Source organism: Passer domesticus, chromosome W (genome assembly GCF_036417665.1).
Source record: "Passer domesticus isolate bPasDom1 chromosome W, bPasDom1.hap1, whole genome shotgun sequence".
Classification (NCBI taxonomy): Eukaryota; Metazoa; Chordata; class Aves; order Passeriformes; family Passeridae; genus Passer; species Passer domesticus.
This window is the reverse complement of record NC_087511.1, coordinates 43,894,746-43,910,463: the sequence shown is the minus strand read 5'-3', so window position 1 is coordinate 43,910,463 and position 15,718 is coordinate 43,894,746. Positions and strand designations below refer to the sequence as shown.

The following is a 15,718-nucleotide window of genomic DNA, read 5'->3' as shown; positions in this document are numbered from 1 at the left end:
CTTTCAAAAGATTTTGGATTATTTTCTTTCCTTTCTCAAAAACTTCTGCTATATCAGCCCACACAATGATATCATCAATATATTAGAAGTCTTCTGGAGCTCCAACCTGTTCCAGGGCAGTCTGGATCAGGCCATGGCAGATGATGGCACTGCGTTTCCACCCCTGGGGCAGTCAGTTTAAGGTGTATTGGACACCCCTCCAGGTAAAAGCAAATTGTGGTCTGCACTCTGCCACCAGAGGGACTGAGAAAAATGCATTAGCAATGTCAGTTGTGGCATACCATTTGGCTGTTTTTGACTCCAGCTCATATTGGAGTTCCAACATATCTGGTACAGCAGCACTTATAGGTGGCATGACTTCATTCAGGCCCCAATAGTCTACTGTCAGCCTCCATTCCCCATTTGACTTCCGCACAGGCCATATGGAGCTGTTGAAGGGTGAGCAGGTTCTGCTGATTACTCCTTGGCTATCACAGCAGCTCCCTACTGGGCTGAGCCCAGTGGGGGTGCCGGAGCCAGGATAACTCAGTGGAGGCTCAAGCAGCCTAAGCAAGCTATAGTGATTTTCAGCTCTTAGTGATTATCAGCTCAGTGATTTCAGCTCGTTAGCGTGCTAGGTGCCGCAGCAGCAGACGCAGGGAGAGAGAGGAGAATCGCCGTATGAGGTTCTGCAGTATTCTTTATTCTTCGGGTGTTCCGCGAAGGTTCCCAGTGACAGCTCTTCTGCCGAACCAGGCAGAATCAGGGGTTTTTATACCCTACAGGGGTTTTGAAAACTGTCCAATAGTAAGGGTCAGGGGAAAGTGACCTATGGGCTTACAGAGAGAGAAGCAGGGTCCGAAAGGCGGAAGAGAGGGGCTGCTAGGGTCCAGTCATGCTGACTTGGCATTTCCTAGCTCAGGCCTCCTGACCGCCAAGGCCTCGCAGGCCCTAGGCCTGCTACACTTGGCTCTCCAGTCGACAAATTAGTTCATGGATAGGAGTTATAGACTCTCAGTTTGTGCGATATTGCGACTGATGCACTGTCCTGGTAGCAACTGGTATTTGTTGGACTTCCACCTGCAGCAATCCTACAGTGAAGGGATCTTCTGAGAGGCCAGGCAGGGTAGATAACTGTTTCATCTTCTCTGTATTCACTGTAGCTATACCAAAAGCCCATCAATACCCTTTTGGATCTTTGAAGTACCCTCTCCTGAGGTAGTCGATGCCAAGGATACAAGGGGCCTCGGGGCCAGTCACAATGGGGTGCTTTTGCCATCTGTCCCCTGTTAAGCTCACCTCAGCCTCTATTACAGACAACTCTTGGCATCCCCCTGTCACTCCATAGATCCAGATAGGTTCTGCACTCTTGTGCCTTGATGGCATCAGTGCACCGGTATCTGCTAAAGCTTTATACTTCTGTGGATCGGATGCGCCAAGCCATCAAATCCACAAAGTCCAGTATACTAAGTCATCTCTTTCCTCCTTCTGGCCGAAGGCAGGGACCCTCTGTTCCTGTTCCTGGTCAGAGTATTCACTATCTGACCTTTGCAATGCTAGATCAGAAGTTTCCTCATCAGGACTGTAGGAAATGGTTTTAGTTCTCTTATATCTGTGAGATGGCTGATTGTCTTCTGGTGTCTCTGCGGCAACTACACTGACAGTCTTCTTGGGTGGCCCCTTCTTAACAGGTCTCTTCCCTTTCAGTTCACGGACATGGGCTTTCAGCTTAAAGGTGGGTTCACCATCCCACTTCCTCATGTCCTCCCCCTGGTCATGCAGAAAGAACCAGAGTTCATTACGTGGCCTGTTCTTGGGGCTTCCCTTCCTTCTGACTAGGGTTGGAGAGGAGCAATCTTGGGCTGCCCCTAAAAGTTGGGGTACTGGCTCATTGGGATGAGGGAGTAGCCAGAGTTTCTTCTACATTTTGGAGCCAGGAGGATGCCACCTCTACAGTTGGTGTATCCATTTGCAGATAATACAGTGCTACCAATCTGCAGGGGCACCTTGAACCACCTTCCTTCACATGGCCAGTGTTCAAGGGACATCCTCTGGATCTTTAGAAACACTGTCATTCTTTAAATCACTATAGATGATTTCCAGCACTGCTAGTTCTCTCAAGTACTGGCTACCTTCATCTGCAGTGGTCCACTATTGCGGAGGATCATTAACGGGACATCACGCCATGATCAATATGATCAAGTGAAGCCGATTTATTACAAAAAGCAAGCTATACTTATACTGTTTTCTATTGTTCACGCCTCAAGCTAATACATGATTGGTTAAATCCTTCTTACGCATGCATTTTAATATATCAGTTAATTTTAGTTAATCTTCCTTCTTTAAGCATCTCGCTGTGGTTTTCTTGTCTGCCTTTGCATCCTGAACTGTCTGCTTTCGAGCGTGTTCTTCTCCTTTTGTGTCCTTCAAGGGCATGGTGACCTTACTCAGTTTGTATGAAGGTTGGATTGTGCATATGCTGTACGTGTCCATTGTCCTGCAAAAAACTCTCAACAGTCCACTTCCCTGGGGATTTCACAAGTTCTTCCTTACATGGATATCTTGCCCTCACACTTGAGAAAAGCCATTTCCAAAGGCTGCAAATGGCTCCTTCCTTTCCAATTCCTCTTTCAATTTCCTGCAGGCAAAAGGACTGGGGCTGCAGCTTCTCCTTTCTGGCGCCCCACCTGAAGAAAGGCATTAAATGGTGCCAGTGCTGCAGTGGTCGCCACTGCCCATGTGGTGGCAGCGGGATCTCATGGCCGATGGCAAAAACATGGTGAATGACTACCTGATGTGGAACCTGGATGAAATCAACTTCTTGGCGCTGCAGAATCCCGCAGGAATCTTTGAATTAGTGAAACTTGTTGGTAATGGTACCCACAAACAGCAATTTTTCTTCTAGTCAGAGAAGAGGAAGTGAGGACATGTGAGGAAGAAGCATGGCAGCACCAAGGTCAGTGGAAAAGAAAGAGGGGGAGGAGGTGCTCCAAGCATCGGAGCCGAAATTCCTCTACAAGCTGTAGTGAGGACTATGGTGAAACAAACTGTCCCCCTGTAATGCATGAAGTCCACGGGAGATACAGAATCCACTCGCAGCTCATGAGATAAGCGCTCACGCTGGAGTGGGTGGATACCAGAGAATGCTGTTATCTAGTAAGAAACCTGAATAGAGAGGGCCCCTGCTACCAGAGATAGAGCAAAAAGACCCTTGCTTCCAAACTAGAGCAACCTAGCCTTAAAAGACTGCACCCCATGGACAAGTGACCCATACCACAACAGTTTTGGGAAGACAGTTTGTCCACGGGAGAGGCCCCATGACATAGCAGAGAAAAGACTCCTCTCCCTGAGTGAACAAAAAAAAGATCTCAAATGACAAACTGACCAAGACCCCCATGCCCTGTCTCCCTGTGCTATTGGTGGAAAAGAGAGAAGGACTAGGGGGAAAAAGTGTTTTAAAGGCTTTTTTTACATCTCATTATCCTCCTCTGACTGTTAATAATAAATTTATTTTATACCTTTAAATTTGAACCTGTGTTGCCCTTAGAGTGTTTTTCTCCCAGACCTTATCTCAACTCATGAACCCTTTGTTAATTTTTTTCCTCTCCTCTGCCCAACTGTAGGAAGAAAAGGTAAGTTAATGACTTTCGTGGGTACCTGGTGTTTGGCCAGTGTCAAACCACAATAACCATCCAACCACTTTCTTCCCCATCTAAGAGTCCACCTATTGAATCTCTCTCCAATTTAGAGAGAAAGATGTTGTGGGGCTCCATGTCAAAGGCTTTACAGAAGTCCACAGAAAGGACATCTGTAGCCTTTCCCTTGTCCACTGATGGAGTCACTCCATCAGAGGAGGCCACTGGGTTGGTCAGGCAGGACTTGCCCTTGATGAAGCCATGCTGGTTGTCCTGAATCACCTCCCTGCCCTCCATGTGCCTTTGTAGAACTTTCCTGGAGGATCTGTTCCATGATTTTCCCAGGCACAGAGGTAAAGCTGACAGAACGGTGGTTCCCAGGGTCCTTTCCAGATGGGCTCCATCTCTCTCTTAAGGGTAGAAGGTTTTTAGCTTGTGAACTGGCAGAACTTGTTGAGAGGGCTTTAAACTAGGTTTGAAGGGGGAAGGGGATGCTGTTGGGCTGTCTGGAAGCAGGCCAAAGGGTGGTAAGCCTGAGATAGGAGTGAAATCAGCAGCCCAGCTGAGGTGCATGTATACTAATGCACACGGCATGGGCAATAAACAAGAAGAGATGGAGGCCATGGTGCAACAGCAGAGCTATGATATAATTGTCATGACAAAAACGTGGTGGGGTGACTTGCATGGCTGCAGTGCTGAACTGGATGGCTACAAGCTCTTCAGGAGAGAGAGGAAAGGGAGAAGAGGTGGAGGGGTGGCCCTTTATATTAGGGAGGCTTTGGACACCATAGGTATTGAAACTAATGATGACGAAGTTGAATGCCTATGAGCAAGAATTAGGGGGAAGGCAAATAAGGCTGACATCCTACTGGGAGTCTGTTATTGTCCACTCAACCAGGAAGAAGTGGTGGACAATTCATTCTATTGCAGCTAGAGAATGTTTCTGGATCATCTGCCCTTGCTCTTGTTGGCAATTTCAACCTGCCAGACATTTGCTGGGAACTCAATACAGCTGAAAAAAGGCAGTCCAGGAAATTTTTGGAGTTTGCGGAGGACAACTTTTTGTCTCAGCTGGTGGGTGAGCTCACCAAGGGATGGACTATGTTAGATCTGTTATTTGCAAATAGAGATGGGTTGGTGGGAAATGTTGTGGTTGGAGGCCGCTTGGGGCATAGTGATCATGAAATTATAAAATTCTCTATATTTGTTGAAGTCAAGAGAAACATTAATAAGACTTTTACATTGGACTTTTGGAGGGCAGACTTTGGCCTATTCAGGAGACTTATTCAGAGAGTTCCTTGGAAAGTAGTCCTTAAAAACAAAGAAGTTCAGGAAGGGTGGGTGTTGCAGTTTGTTTGGGAGGGGACTCCCCGGGGAGTCCCTGGAGGGCCCCCTAAGCTGTGTGTTCGCTGGTAGCAGCAGGCAGTCAAGGAGACTCCACACGGCTTCTGAGGGTGCTAATTAGATGAGGGTTTATTGGGGGTCCCACCCCCGGGAGCAACATGGTTTCTGAGGGAGAAGGGGGAAAGGGGGAGGGACGGGGAGAGAGGGAGAGCCTAGGGGAGAGAAGAGCCAAGAGAGGGTCTCGTCTCCCTCGCACAGCTTAAAAGCGAGATTCAAAGTGGGCACGGAATAAGACTTGGGCCAATGGGATTACAGATACATGATACTTCAGGGCAGGACCAGAGGCTTGGAATAAAGTGTACATTTTGGAGGGGTGAGACAGAGCATACCACTTAACTAAAATGCATCACCACAGGTGGGTGTGCTTCAAAACTGAGATCTTGAGGGCTCAGGAACAGACTGTCCCTGTGTGCGGAAAGACGAGTCGATGAAGCAAACGTCTAGCCTGGATAGGCAAGGAGGTTTTGGAGGAACTCGGGAATAAAAAACCGATGTATTATCTTTGGAAGGAGGGTCAGCTCTCTCAGGTAGTATTTAAGAGGGTTGCTAGAGTATGTAGAAAAAAAATAGGGAGGCTAAAGCTCAGTTTGAATATAAATGGTGACTTTTGTAAAGGATAATAAAAAATGTTTTTATAAATATATTAATGGTAAAAGGAAGAGTAAGACTAACCTTTGTTCTTTATTAGATACAGAAGGGCACTTTGTAACTGCAGATGAGAAGGCAGAGGTGCTTAATGCCTTCTTTGTCTCAGTTTTTAGTTAGAAGACTTGCCTTCAGGATAACTGTCCTCTTGGGTTGTTCGATGATATCAGGGAGCAGAATGGTCCCCCCATTATCCAAGAGGAGACAGTCAGAGAACTGCTGAGCCACTTGGACATTCATAAATCCATGGGACCAGATGGGATCCATCCCAGGGTGATGAGGGAGCTGGCAGATGAGCTTGTGAAGCTGCTCTCCATCATTTACACCCAGTCCTGGCTCACTGGTGAGGTTCCAGATGACTGGAAGCTGGCCAATGTGACACCCATTCATAAAAAGGGTGGGAAGGAGGATCCTGGCAATTATAGGCTGGTTAGCCTGACCTCAGTACCAGGTAAGGTTATGGAATGGTTTATATTGAGTGCCATCACACAGAACTTACAGAATGGCCAGGGTATCAGACCCAGCCAGCATGGGTTTAGGAGAGGTAGGTCGTGTTTGACCAACCTGATCTCCTTTTATGACCAAGTGATCTGCCTGGTGGATGCAGGAAAGGCTGTGGATGTTGTCTATTTGGACTTCAGCAAGGCCTTTGACACTGTCTCCCACAGCATACTCCTGGAAAAGCTGGCAGCCCACGGCTTGGACAGGAGCACACTTTGCTGGGTTAAGAACTGGCTGGATGGCCGGGCCCAGAGAGTGGTGGTGGATACTGCTGCATCCAGCTGGCAGCCAGTCAGCAGTGGTGTCCCTCAGGAGTCTGTGCTGGGACCAGTTCTGTTCAATATCTTTATTGATGACATGGATGAAGGGATTGAGTCTTTCATTAGTAAGTTTGCGGACGACACTAAGCTGGGATCGTGTCTCAATCTGTTGGAGGGTAGGAGGGTTCTGCAGAGAGACTTGGAATGGTTGAATGGATGGGCAGAGTCTAACAGGATGAAGTTTAATAAATCCAAGTGCCGAGTCCTGCATTTTGGCCACAATAACCCCCTGCAATGCTATAGTCTGGGGACGGTGTGGCTGGACAGTGCCCAGGCAGAAAGGGACCTGGGGGTACTGGTTGACAGCTGACTGAACATGAGCCAGCAGTGTGCCCTGTAGGCCAAGAAGGCCAACAGCATCCTGGCCTGTATCAGGAATAGTGTGGCCAGCAGGACCAGGGAGGTCATTCTTCCCCTGTACTTGGCACTGGTGAGGCTGCACCTTGATTACTGTGTCCAGTTCTGGGCCACTGAGTTTAGGAAGGACGTTGAGACGCTTAAGCGTGTCCAGAAGAGGGCAACAAGGCTGATGAGGGGCTTGGAACACAAGCCCTGTGAGGAACGACTGAGGGAGCTGGGGTTGTTTAGCCTGGAGAAAAGGAGACTCAGAGGTGACCTTATCACTCTACAACTTCCTAAAAGGTGTAGTTGTAGTCCAGTGGGGGTTGGTCTCTTTCACCAGGCAGCAACTGACAGAACCAGAGGACACAGTCTCAAGCTGTGTCAAGGGAAATATAGGTTGGATATTAGGAAAAAGTTTTTTACAGAAAGGGTGATAAAGTTTTGGAATGGTCTGCCCGGGGAGGTGGTGGAGTCACTATCCCTGGATGTGTTTAAAAAAAGACTGCATGTGGCACTTGGTGCCATGGTTTAGTTGAGGTGTTGAGCATGGGTTGGACTCAATGATCTTGAAGGTCTTTTCCAAACTAGTAATTCTGTGAATTCTGTGATTTCTACCCTTTTTAAAGATGGGGACAATGTTTCTCTTTTTCCAGTCACCTGGGACTTGACCTGACTGCCACGGCTTTTCAAATGTCATGGAGAGTTGCTTGGCAACTACATCAGCCAATTCCCTCAGGACTCTGGGATGCATTTTATCAGGTCCCGTGGACTTATGTGCATTCTCATTCCTCAGGTGGTCATGAGCCTGATCTTAGAGTGGGAGGGACTTTGCTCCCCTAGTCCCCGTCCTGCTGTTCATCCATTCAGCAGGTGTGGGAAGAGAGGTTGGCATTGAAGATTGAGTCAAAATAGTTGAGTACCTCAGCCTTTTCTTTGTCCATTGTTTGTTCTTTGTCCAGTTTTCCAGCACTGTTTATCAGGGGGTAACACTTTCTTTGACCTTTCTTTTCTGGCTGACAGACCTGTAGACGCCCTTCCTGTTACTCTTTGTGTCCCTTGCCAGGTTCAGTTCAAGCTTCAGCTTGGCCTTCCTCATCCCATCCCTACCACAACCAAACTCCATCTCTATACTCTTCCCAGAATAGCTGTCCTCATTCCCACTACCGATGCATTTCCTTCTTTCTCTTTAGTTTGACCAGCAGTTCCCCACTCAGCCATGCCAGTCTCATGCCTTCCTTGTCCAGTTTTTTACTCCTGGGGATCACCTCCTGGGTTATTATTTAGCCTCACCAATGTATTTGGTTGCTCATGCAGTGTCTGTGATTTTTGATCTGCGATACAGTTCAGCATACTCTGCATTACCTGTACAAAAGTTTCCAAAAGTGTAGCCTTTTTTAAGCATTAAGGGGAATGTTCCCTCCATTTAATGTTTTTCTGTGGCCTTTGGGTGTATAAGTGAGAATTATAGGCTACTTGTGGATTTCTTTTGAAAAGTTAGATGCTGCTGAATATCTTTATTTCTCAAAAGACAGGTTTATTTGCTTTCCATCTCAGTTGTCAATATTTACTTCATCCCTGAAAATGTAGGCTTTTAAACTGAATTGAGCTAGAATAGGTTCTTGTGTTACTCAATGAAATGTCTCAGCCTCTTTTGGAGTTCATTAAATAGTTTGTTTCAATAGTGATGTTGGTATCAGTACCTCCACAGATTAATTATCAGACTTAGAAGAAACACACTGTTACCAAATTTCTGTACTTTCATTTCCTTGAATTTAATTGTATTTCTGCATTATGAAATTAGTAAACAGAGACAGCAGTTGTTCTTTGTTACTATTTGATGATAGTAATAACAGTATACTACTTTGAATTAAAGTTTCTGGGCATGGTTCATTTTAATACCAATGCATTGTTACTTCATGGTCATTCTGTGCCAACTTCTTTTTCTGGAGCTTAGTTTCAGCTCTCAAGCATAAGCTGTCATTCTTGAAAATAAAACTTTGTATTATTTAAATACCGCCTTCTTTAAAGTGTCACTTTGTATATACCAATGTTGAGTCTTTAACTGTTATTATCAGGTGAAAAGAGAGAAACAGCTCCATTTCTTTAAGATATTTCATCAGAATAATAGCCTAACTTTCATAAAAACCTGCATATACCTTAAATGACACTGGGAATTATGTTCCTTTATCATGTCTGTGGGTTTTGTTTTGTTGTCCACTTTGTTTTGTTTTTATAAATGAGAGTTATGACTCCACATTAGGTTTTTGCAATTTTATTTACATAAAATTTACATAGAATGTCTTTTTCTTCTGTAGAATAGTCCAGTTGGCCACATCTTTACAGCATATTTATCAACCTACACAAAAGGAAGAGCTGACCAAAAACTGGCTGGTTTTATACACTTACAAATCTCCGTGTTTGTCTTAACAGGTGAAAAACCATTTGAATGTCCAAACTGCCATGAGCATTTTGCTAGGAATAGTACACTCAAATGTCACCTGACAGCATGTCAGTCTGGAGCTGGAGCTAAAAAGGGAAGAAAGAAGCTGTACGAATGTCAGGTGGGTAATAGAAGTAGCAGAGTTTGAGGCTAGACACCTTCCTGTGCTGAGGGAGGGAGTGTGAGAGTACTGAGCAGGAAAGGCATAGAGAGTGGACTTTTGTACCCAAGAACTATTTTTAGCAAAATAAATTATAAAGGCTGCATTCAACCATGACATGAAGGTAAATTCTTATATCTAAGTAGTTCCATTTAAAATATAAAATTACTGATATGGAGCTTCACAATAGTTAATCAGTTAGATTCTTGTGAGTAGGTAAGTGTTCATCTGCATCTTATTAATCTTTCTGCTTCTTGATGCACAGACTTAGGCCTTTCCTGCTTGTGAGCACGCTTCACTCAAGTCCAAAATACAAAGTACTATTTTGTTTCCTGTGATGGTAGCTCTCTAGTCAGAGAGAGAGAAAGCTGTAGCTAAGTTTTCCTAGAATCAGCCTGGAAAGCTTTAGGGAGCTGGAGATAAACTTGATAGCCAAATATTAAAACAACCTGCAGGTGGTGTTTTTCTAATAAGATTGTTTACAAATGGGTGTCTTGTTTATTAGCCAAACAGGTGAAATGTATTGATTAAATGACCAATCAGGTCCACCCTTAGGGACCTAAGCTATAAAAGAAGAGAGGATGAAATGAATGAGTCCTTTGCCTTTTGTTCCAACTAGTTGTCATCTGTGACTCAGTGGTGACAATTTCCTAATTTATTATTTTTCTGTTTAATACCAATATCCTGACTGGCTGGAAAATCATTTCAACTTATGATGACAATCTGTAATGTCTTTTAAGCAAGTATAAATGCTGCAGATGGATAGCTAGGGTACTTGGTTAGAATATTACTTAGCTTTGAAATGTTGATTCTGAAAAGCTAGAAAATATGAGAGCTGAGGTTGGTTGTAGCATTTTTATTTGCAGTTTTGTTGCCCCACTGCTGTGACAGTCTCAGATAAGGCTCTCACTTTATTCAGTTCACAGAATTGCTGTGGTTTGAGGTTAAATTGGGTCATGTAGTAAAGAAAACTGTTGGATGTTGGCTTTATTTGTTTGAAAAAAGAGTGATCTTATTCACAGAAAGCAGCAAATACTGTGGGAGGTGAATAAATTCATCATTTAATCAGAAGTTTCACCGATTCTGTGCCATTGCTTAGTTGTTATACTATACTAGACTAAAGTTAATTCTTGGGAGCATGCCTTTGTCTTAAAAGGTAAGTTTGTTTTGAATATGAGAACTACTATAGAACACAAAATTGTATCTAGTAGCTTCATTGAAGTTACTGTTTTGTCTTTGTGAGCCTTTGGTTTAATTACTTCACCTCGTAGCTTTCTGTCACAAATAACTGTGAATGTGGGTTAGTGTTATTTCAGCCTGAAGCAACTACAAGAATTCTTGCATAAATTCTTGATTTTTTTCTCATTAAAACTGAATTTGAATAGTGTTCAATAAATAAAATCTTGGCTCACTGAACAAGAAGGAAAAAACAAAATTGCACTTGCTTGATGAGCACTTTGGATGCTCTTCAGTGAATGCCGTGAGTACTGAATTAGGCTTCACGTGGCAAGAACAGTAATTATGTATTTGGGCGTTAGCGATAGTCATTACCTTTATGTATGACTAATTAATTTTGAGTACTTATCTATAAGGTTAGTATTTTAAGAAGTCTGTGTGTGCAACTTCTTTCTAAAGCATGAGCCTAGGGGACACACATATGCAAAAAGCATGTTACTAGCATCAACAAATGTGGTTTTAAGATTTCAACAGCAAAATGGGGATATTCAGCTCCATTACACAGACCCATTCCTTGAGTTAATCCCTGTCAGATACTCCATCATCCTTTTGTGCTGTTGCTGTAAATTGAGGAGATGGAACATTCTGTTTCAAAATTATTTGCCAACAGTGAAGGGGTTCCAACAGTGAAATGCATGTTCTTTGCTTCTTTCTGAAGCCAAGAGCACTTGTATGGACAAAAACCCCTGACCCTGTTTCTTTACTCCAAGCCTGACTAACCCACTCTTCTCTCTCTTCTACCCCGGCACCTCATTCATTTCTGTAGTCTTTGTGTATTGTTTTCAAGCTACTTACCTCACTGCCAGCTGAAGGGAAGTGTGCTCATGTGCTTAATGAAAATAGTATGTCTGCAGTCAAAGCAGTACTTTTAGCTGGAAGAGACTTAAAAAGATGGAGTTTTAAGAGATTTTTATCTACTAAAATTGCTCAAATATTTTTTTTGAAATGGCAAAATGTGAGAGTTTAGTCTATCCAGCTAAATATTAGAATGCCATGAACAAATGAAAACTGATAAGTAAAAATAGGCTATCAGTACTGCATCTAAAACTTCAGTAAAAGGACAGTTTGAATTGCACTTTGATCATATGATATTATTACATAAATAGATTTCCACTCAAAATTCTAGCATCAGACACTTATTGGGGTGTGAATCTGTATGTGAATGTCACATAAAATAGGAAAGCTTTTACATGCTGTACTGACTGATTAATTTTGTAGGTATCCTCTGTATGCACAACTCAAAATGGCATACTGTATCTTAAAAATAAATAAATACCAGGTCTTCTGCTCACTTGAAGCTAATTTCTCTGCTTTTACCTCTAACATACATGGTGGGTTTTTTTAATCCAAGTAGCAAGAGGCTACACTATGTGAAGCCATGATCTGAAATAGGCACTATACTTTGTTATATTTCTTTTGGCACTGTTTAACACACTGTATCTTTTGTTTCAGGTTTGTAACAGCGTGTTTAACAGCTGGGATCAATTTAAAAATCATTTGGTAATACATACAGGTGTCAAACCCAACCACTGTACCTTATGTGATTTGTGGTTTATGCAAGGCAGTGAGCTGAGAAGGCATCTCAAAGACATGCACAATATTTCAGAACAAATAGTGACAGAAGAGATTCTTCCAGTGGAAGCTATGGAAGCTGAACCAGTAACATCAATGACTATAATAGAACAAGTGGAGCAAGTCCATGTCCTGCCAGTAATTCAGGTACAAGTGGATCCTGCACAGGTAACTGTGGAACAGATGCACCAGGATCTCATACAGGACAATCAAGTGAAAGGCACACAGATGGAGGAACTGCAAGAACAGGTGCAAATTAGTTATTTAGAAGTTGAACACATTCAGACTGAACAAGGTGCTGAAGTTCATGTGGAGCAATTACATGTTGGGCGTGTAAATCGAATACAGATGGAAGAAGTACAGGCAGAACTTATAGATGGAACAGACCTTGAACAAGTAGAATATGAACGTGTTGATCAAGGAGAGGCAGAAGAAAATGAAACCAGTCAAGTAGATGATGCAGATATGGAATATCATGAACAAGCTGAAGACTTAAAAACTCAACAATTAGTGGACACACAGAATGAAAAGGTGGATAACTAGGACAAATGACCACATTGTGCAGCTTTAGGAATGAAGTACCCAATTATTTTTGCTAGCTTTTACATTGGTTTTTGAACCAATGGTCTGTGGTCACCTTTCCGATATGCTGTCCTTAGGAAGCTGGACAAGTGGAGCAAAGTTAGTTTTCCTCATGTAGAACTAAACTCGTATGTGAAAAATAACTTTACCATTCATGTAATGCCATGGAACAGAAACCACCACAGCTTTGTCAGGATTTTGATAATGAACAGCTTGTATCATTTACATCATTCCTGGGTATATGTAAGAGTAACATTGCCTCTTCTTGCTATAGAAGCAAACTCTTGTTATAGATTTGCAGGGTGTCTGTGGCAGAAGAATCAGTAAAATATGGTGGGTTCTAATGTAAGTGGATAATCAGGTACCTGTGAATTTTCTGGGCAGTTTTTTGCTGTTTCCTAACAGCAGTCCCTAACTTTCAGGCTGGGGAAAAAACATTGTTGCTGGAGGTCTCAAAGCACAAAAATACTGTGTCTTTTCAACAGGGGTGAAATTTCCACAAATCTCCTAGAGTGTTCAACCTAGTTAAATAAAAGGCAATGTGGATAGTGTTATATAGCGCTTTATATTTTTGCTTTAAATTGTCAGCTACTGATTTAGGGGTTTTTTCATTAAATTTAGGAGGGGATGAGGGAGGAAACATTGCATGTGGAGGCAGCAGGACACTCTAAAATGGACACTTTAAATTAGGAAAAGCTCAGTAGAATCTGTGGTAAACATGAGCTGGAAGAAAGCTACCAGCAGACTCTTATAAATTGTCATTTTTGAAAAGGAATATTTTTAAACATATAGAGAAGGCTTGTCTATATGGTATCAGGTTCCTAACTTCTTTTAATGAAATTCTGGCACTTGACACAAAGTCATTGTACTAAAAGTAAAAACCGTAAGTATGAATGCTAAAATGTGAATTGAAAAGTAGGACTGCAAATATTTTAATCAGTATTAGACAACAAAACAATAGCATCCATGAAATATTGCATTATTTTCTTAATCCAATAAATTAGGAAAAACTGAGTGACTGTCAATTACAGTGCCAGATCCCAGTGGCAAGAATCAATATAATTTTAATAACTTTACAGTAATGACCTATTAATGTTAAGTTTGTTTAGAAAATACTTGTCTGGCTCTGTATTTAAGGATGCTAAGAACTTCCAATTCTCAATTATTGCCTTGAGATTAGAAGTGCCTCCCTACTTCTGAAAAACTTTGTTTTCAAAGCTCTAAGTAAAGGGAGGAATTTTTGCAAGGATGTTCCCTAATGCTCTTGGTATTCCTGTAGATGTTGCTTAAAATCAGGCTTTTCTATTCAGTCTTCTTCAAATGCAAAATTATTTCTTGAGATTTATGCTTTTATTTAGTATCATTCAAAATGATTCTTGTGTTTCATCATAGCTAGCCTTGGAGAAACTGTTGCAAAACAAACATGAATCTCAATTAAAATTTCAAACAATTTAATTAACGTAATTTGCATTCTTTTTTTGTGATGTTTTGTGTCATGGTGTGTTGGGAGACTGAGAGATGACATGACATTGAGGTTTCATGCAGCAGAGAGCCTTTATTGGTGTACACAGCCCTTTTTATAGGCTATTCAAAAGACTCCGTGTTCAACTCTGGTTCCTACCCAGCTATTGACCAATAGCTACCTGCTTGTGTTCATATCTGGGACTGGCTCTATGTAGCCAAACCCCTCCTCCTCTTATGAGGGCATACAGTCCATCTTATGCTGTGATAGTTTTGTATGTTCTGAGATGCAAATAATATGGGATGAGATTATATTCAGAGAAAAGAATGTGGCCTGATGTTAATCGTGAAAGTAAAAGATAGCTATTGGATTTATACCTGGCTTCTGATAAGAAGCCTGTCTTTTGATAACATGGAGGGGATGTAACATGCTTAGCTACATAACTCTAAATTTTCAGGCATTTATGCATATAGACACCAGATCTGTATCAGTGGAATTAAAGTAACAATCTGGTTGTGTCTAATTAATGAAACTAACTTAGGCAATTTAAGTCCAATGTAAATTGAGCAGTTAGGTAATATTGATAGCAGGGCTATAATTTGGTAAGCACAGATGGGTTATTTTTTGTTCTGTTTCATCTCTCCTTTTTAAGAACAGCTTGCAAATTTGGTAGGAGAGAAATGATGCTTTGTTGTTGTGCCCAGTGCTGCCTCTATACAGACTTCTGTTGAGCCTGGGTGGGAATGCAGTGGGGGCATGACCAATCCTCTCCTCACCCTGAGGGACAGGGTGAAAGGCTCTCCTCAGGTAATAACTTCACTGGAAAGTCTTTCCCTTTGCAACCCCCTCTTCCCTAGAATTTCCTTCCCAAATTGCTTCTACCAGTGGAGTCCCCCATGCCTCCTTACTGCAGCTGCAGGAGGGATGATTGACTTGGAGAGTCAAATTCTGGTTGCCCTCTGTAACAGCTACCTTGCAATCCTCTTTCTGCCACGAATGTCTATAGACCTACAGACCTCTCCAAACTATATACCTATGCACCACTGGAGGAGTTCTTTCCTTTAAATAAGTATGTACTGCTGGTTCCCAGAGTGCCCTGTGTTATGCAGGTACTGGTCTGTAGCTTGCAATGAGGCAGCATGCAGCTGCACTTTTTGCCTAGTGCCTGCAGTGGGCCATGTCACATGAAGTGAATGCTTGAATTTATGCTGAATTAAACTAATTGGCCTAAACCACTGGGGTCTAGGCAGTGAGAAATTGAAAAGTTGGACTGAACAAAAACCTGTGAGGTGTGTCTGGATACAAAATAAAAAGTGAACATTAAATTGAGACTTGTGGATTTATATACAATATTCGTGGGAGGCCACAAGCTACTTCTGAAAGAAGGACAGGGAAAGGGTGCTGATCAATAGTTTGAGATCTGCTAAGTTATTCATTCAA

At 42.5% G+C, this 15,718-nt stretch overlaps 1 protein-coding gene across 2 annotated transcripts in view; it reads left to right on the top strand.

The window, feature by feature from the left end:
- Positions 1-14,280, top strand: part of LOC135289178 (zinc finger protein 131-like) — a 45,401-nt gene extending 31,121 nt beyond the window's left edge. For both annotated transcript variants that reach the window (XM_064402616.1, XM_064402615.1), the window contains 2 exons: positions 9,257-9,387; positions 12,115-14,280. In XM_064402616.1, coding sequence (XP_064258686.1) covers positions 9,257-9,387; positions 12,115-12,777 — 794 coding nt within the window. In that variant the 3' untranslated portion in view covers positions 12,778-14,280. The remainder of the gene's footprint in view (positions 1-9,256; positions 9,388-12,114) is intronic.
- Positions 14,281-15,718: the final 1,438 nt, after the last annotated feature.